Raw genomic sequence first — 4,594 nt, 5'->3', positions numbered from 1 at the left:
GATAATAAATATACAGCATAAGAAACAATACTGAGTCTCCAGTTGTCCTCCAAAGTGTGTTAAATGTACAGTAAATGTTCAGTCTGGTTTTTGAAGGGTTCTGCCTATCGTGTGTCATTGTAGTATTTTTATCTTAATTCAGTCGAGCGACGCTGTGATCTGTTTGTCTGCTGTGTGGAAATGTGCTGCGACTGCAGATTTAGATTCAGGCTGCTCTGCCTCTTCCCCCCGCTCTGTCTCAGGGCTGGATGAATGAGATCCACAGCTACGACCCAGAGATGTACCACGCCACCCTGACCCACTCTGTTTACGTCCGACTGGAGGGCTCCGTCCTGCGGCTGTCCAAACCCAACCGGAACATCTCCCGCCGTGCCGCACACAATGAGCCGAAACCCGACGTCACGTACATCAGCCAGAAGATCTACGATCTGACTGACAGCAAGGTGGGCCGCTGGTGGAGGCTGGCTGGTTGTGAGAGGACAGATTTTCTGATACACGTCAGACAGCGAGTGAGGAGATGAGTGGGACGTCAGCGTGTTCAGTGTGTGTGTGTGTGTGTGTGTGTGTGTGTGTGTGTGTGTGTGTGTGTGTGCTTGATAATAAGCTTAACAGATAGTGACATCAAGCACACGTCCCCTTACATTTGCCTTTGCCTGAGTGCATGCTCGCTAATAGGTCATGTTCAGTGACAAAGCTACTCATTTTCAGAGTCACATACTGTGTGTAAACATGAAGTGAGCATCACAGGCCACTGACCTTGTATGCACAGCTGTGCATCAGTGTGCTGACTCAACAGTTTTGCATATCTGAAGGCTGGACAGTAGGAGGGCAGGTCTTGTGTCCATGAATCTGGGAGCAGAGGTTTCATCAGCTCCCCTACTCTCCATTCCCTGTTAGGTATTGTGGAGCTCAGTCTGACGTTAAATGCTTCGATAGAAGCTGGATTTTTTCAGAGATAAGCACATGAGTGCAGTTTGTGCTCATGGCCAGGGCCTGACTGGTTTGACTTCGCCCCGTAGCTCCACAGCTCTACGAGCTTCAGCTGCAGCAGAGCATGCGATGCTGACATCTGTGTCGGTGACGTGTTCAGCTGGCTCAAGAATTAATGCTTCAACTAAATACGGAAACAAGATTGCAAAGCTTCTCGCATTGTGAACAAAACAGACACATTTTTAGGATGTTGTTGTTCAAAGGAAGGGTTAGAAGATTCAAGATTGAAGATTCAAGGTCTTTATTTGTCACAAACACAGTCATACACGGTGAAATGCTTTGCGTACCTGTTGCACACGAAACAATATTTAGCTGAATAAAAATAAGAATAAACACACAAGAAATAAATATACATATACATATATATATAGGGAGAGAGAGAAAAAGGGGATAAAAAAATAAGCAAAATAAATAAATCTACTTTTCAAACAGTGCAAAAGGAGATGGAATAAATAAATTAAATGATACTATATACATGTGTATATATGCAAAGTGCAACGTGAGCGGTTGAGCTGTCTATTGAGTTTATAAAAAATATAATAAAACATAAACATGAGTCATCCTGCCTGTATTCTCTGGTTTTGCTCATGTTTTCCAAACTTTTCAAGCTCCCAGTTGCTGACAGTCACACCCCACCCAAGGCTAATTTGCCACATCAGTGTATCTGTGAACAACATTACTATGGGACTGTTTGGTGGTGCTTTCTGCTGTGCCAAGACAACAAAATGGATCGCTCATCATCATCATCTTGTGGTAATTTTTTCTAACTGGGTCTCCATATTCCACAGATTTACTTGATGCCCCAGAGCCTGGCGAGGAAGAGAGTTTGGAACAAGAAGTACCCCATCTGCATCGAGCTGGCCAAGCAGGAGGACTTCATGTCCAAGGCCCAGGGAGACAGGCCTGAAGCTGGGGAGGACAAACTACCAGGACTGAGTGAGAAGTTAGAACGAACTGAGAAGGGAGAGAAAGCTGAAGGATGCGCTTTAGTAGAGGAGCCCAAAAGACCAGCGTCTGGAGGAGGAGACCTGACAATCTACCTGTTTGGGAGGACGGGTCGGGAGAAGGAGGAGTGGTTCCGGAGATTTCTTCTGGCGTCCAGGATGAAGTCGGAAGGAAGAAGTGGAAGTCTGGCTGGAATCTGCAAGAGTGGTGAGCTGCACACTGTCACGGGCACCGAGGTGCAAACACACTCATGTGGAGTTGTGACCGCCTGTCCACACACACACTGTTTTTGCAGACTCACATCTCTCCCCGCTGTCAGAATATCCATTCTCTTGAGTACATAACTGCGCCGCAATCAGATCTGTGTATAAGCCGCAGCTTAGGGACTGCCAATCCCCTCAACTGAGTGAACAGATGAGTGTGAATGGGTCAGCAGGATTACATGCACAGAGAAGCAGCATATTACAGCGCTGGTTTCCACTGTGGGATAAAAGCCTGTAAGGATAAGGCCCTATACAAAGAGAATCACTAGCATTGTGCGGGTCCAGCGATAAAGGCAGCGCAGGGTGGACAGGATTACCACGGAGACGGTTTAAATATCAGCCTGTTTTGTGGATATACATAACAATTATGTTGAGAGTGACTATTTCAGTGGTAATAGGAGGCACAGAGAGGATGAGTGTGTGTCACGTTATATAAAGAATGCTAATTCAGAGTGCCGCAGTAAGCTGGGAGACAGGAGGACAAAAGAGACGCTAACTATGCCAGGGTAGCCAAGTTTTGAGTGTGCATATGAAAGCATGTATTGATTGGAATCCCTGAAAACGCTGTTGATGCTTAATTGTGTTCCAACACCCCCCTCCTCTCACTCTCCACATCCCGTCCACTTGTAGCCTTCCTGCCCTCCCACAGCCGCAGTAGCAGCCTCCAGTCCGGTGGAGGCCTGGAGGCTGACAGCCGGAGCAGCAGCCGGGGAAGCCTGGAGGAGCTGCCTCAGTCCCAGCCGAGGCCCAGAGACGCCTCCGCCGCTCCGTCCTGTTGCTCCGCCGCGGGGACCAAGCAGAAGATGCTGCTGGACTACAACGTCTACATGGCCAAATATGTGAACCCCCAGGCGCCCCCGAGAAGCCCAACTGCCACCGACAGCCCCGGACACAGCCCGGACAGCAGCCCCAAAGCTACCAAAAAGGTACGACAGATGTGTGAAAAGAAGCAGAGTGCCCTAGAGGTTACCCAGAAGCCCCTGGGGTCTGCTTCTCTACGTCCACATGAACATGCTTTCATTGTAAAACACCTCAGTTCAGATGACAGTTTCAGAAATGATCTCCGTCCATGCTAGCACGCCAGCAAATGCTCATCATGTCCATTCATTTACACTGGATCTGGTGTAGAAGCAGAGGGTTGGTTAGTTAGTCGAGCCGCTTAAACCAGAGATTTGCTTGCTTGAACTGTGACTGAATTGAAAAACACAAGCTCATGTCTTTGTTGTCATCCAGAAAAGATTAACAAGATATAATGAATAAAAAATCAGACAAGGACACGCAGTAAATAGCAAGAGCCAATCATGAAGCCAACGTGGGTGTCTGCATCATTGTCTCCTGAAATCTCCGTTTCTTTCCATCCAGACTAAATGCAACCAAACTAAACAGGGCTCAGCAGCGTCTCCACTTTATGTTGTGGAAACAGCAAAAGTTACAGCTTTGAAGCTGATTAATGTGGATGTAGCCTTAAACACAGTACAAACTAAACCAGTCCATGTTCGCTCAAAGGTTCACTGTAGAGTTTTCAATCATCAGCAGCAGCATGAAGCAGTGGGATTGAGATCAACTCCTGCTTTTGATGATGACAGCTGATGCACAAACAGAGCTATCTGGTCTCAATAATGACGCCTAAATCACACAACTTTTTATTTCCAACTGGTGTTGACGTGTATTTTTCTAATTTTCATTCAGAAGGAGAAGGACTGCCGTGAACTGGTGTCGTTCATCTCTACAACAGAACACATAGGGTCCAATAATAATACCTCCAGACTGTAACAAGCATTTACTATGCCTCATCTGCAGCATTCATCTGGTCTCGTTTTGCAGTAGCCAGCATTTCTGGCCATTCTGACCCACAATCCTTTGCAGAAAACACACCACATACATCACAGCGTCTCACACGAGCGTAGACAAGCTCGAGCCGAGACACACAGATGACAGCTGATTTCGCACCACAGACGACGGTGGATGTATCGGCAAGATGGTCAGAGCCAAAGGTGCAATATTATGATGAATTATCATGTCCTGTGTGTGTACATACAGCACGCAACAGTACTAACAGAACACTAACTAACAGTCCATGCTTTAGAGGGGCAGCTGCAGGATAAACTGGATGTGAAAAGAAAAGGTGTGTGATCTGGAATGTAGCCGCAGTGTATCACCTGTAGAACTTCCAGAAAGTGTCAGCGTTCAGTTTGCTGGGTGGTTTATTCTCTGAAGAATGGGTCAGACTGCACAAGTTGCATTTACACTTCGCCTTAACATACGAAGCGTTTTAATGGCAGGTGCATAGAGGGTCAATGTTAGACCTCGATGAAACATCGAGCGCATTTTGGTAAGAAAAATTCAGAGGTTAGTTTTAAAGGTCACATGTTATACCCATTTTCTACAAGTTATGT

At 46.6% G+C, this 4,594-nt stretch overlaps 1 protein-coding gene across 1 annotated transcript in view; it reads left to right on the top strand.

The window, feature by feature from the left end:
* tex2 (testis expressed 2) overlaps nt 1-4,594 on the top strand; it is a 34,225-nt gene that overhangs the window by 19,903 nt on the left and 9,728 nt on the right. Inside the window, exons 4-6 of the mRNA XM_008287542.1 lie at nt 243-443; nt 1,779-2,142; nt 2,829-3,124. Coding sequence (XP_008285764.1) covers nt 243-443; nt 1,779-2,142; nt 2,829-3,124 — 861 coding nt within the window. The remainder of the gene's footprint in view (nt 1-242; nt 444-1,778; nt 2,143-2,828; nt 3,125-4,594) is intronic.

Source organism: Stegastes partitus, unplaced genomic scaffold (genome assembly GCF_000690725.1).
Source record: "Stegastes partitus isolate 25-593 unplaced genomic scaffold, Stegastes_partitus-1.0.2 Scaffold506, whole genome shotgun sequence".
Classification (NCBI taxonomy): domain Eukaryota; kingdom Metazoa; phylum Chordata; class Actinopteri; family Pomacentridae; genus Stegastes; species Stegastes partitus.
The sequence above is the reverse complement of the archived record's forward strand: the minus strand, read 5'-3'. Positions and strand labels throughout refer to the sequence as shown.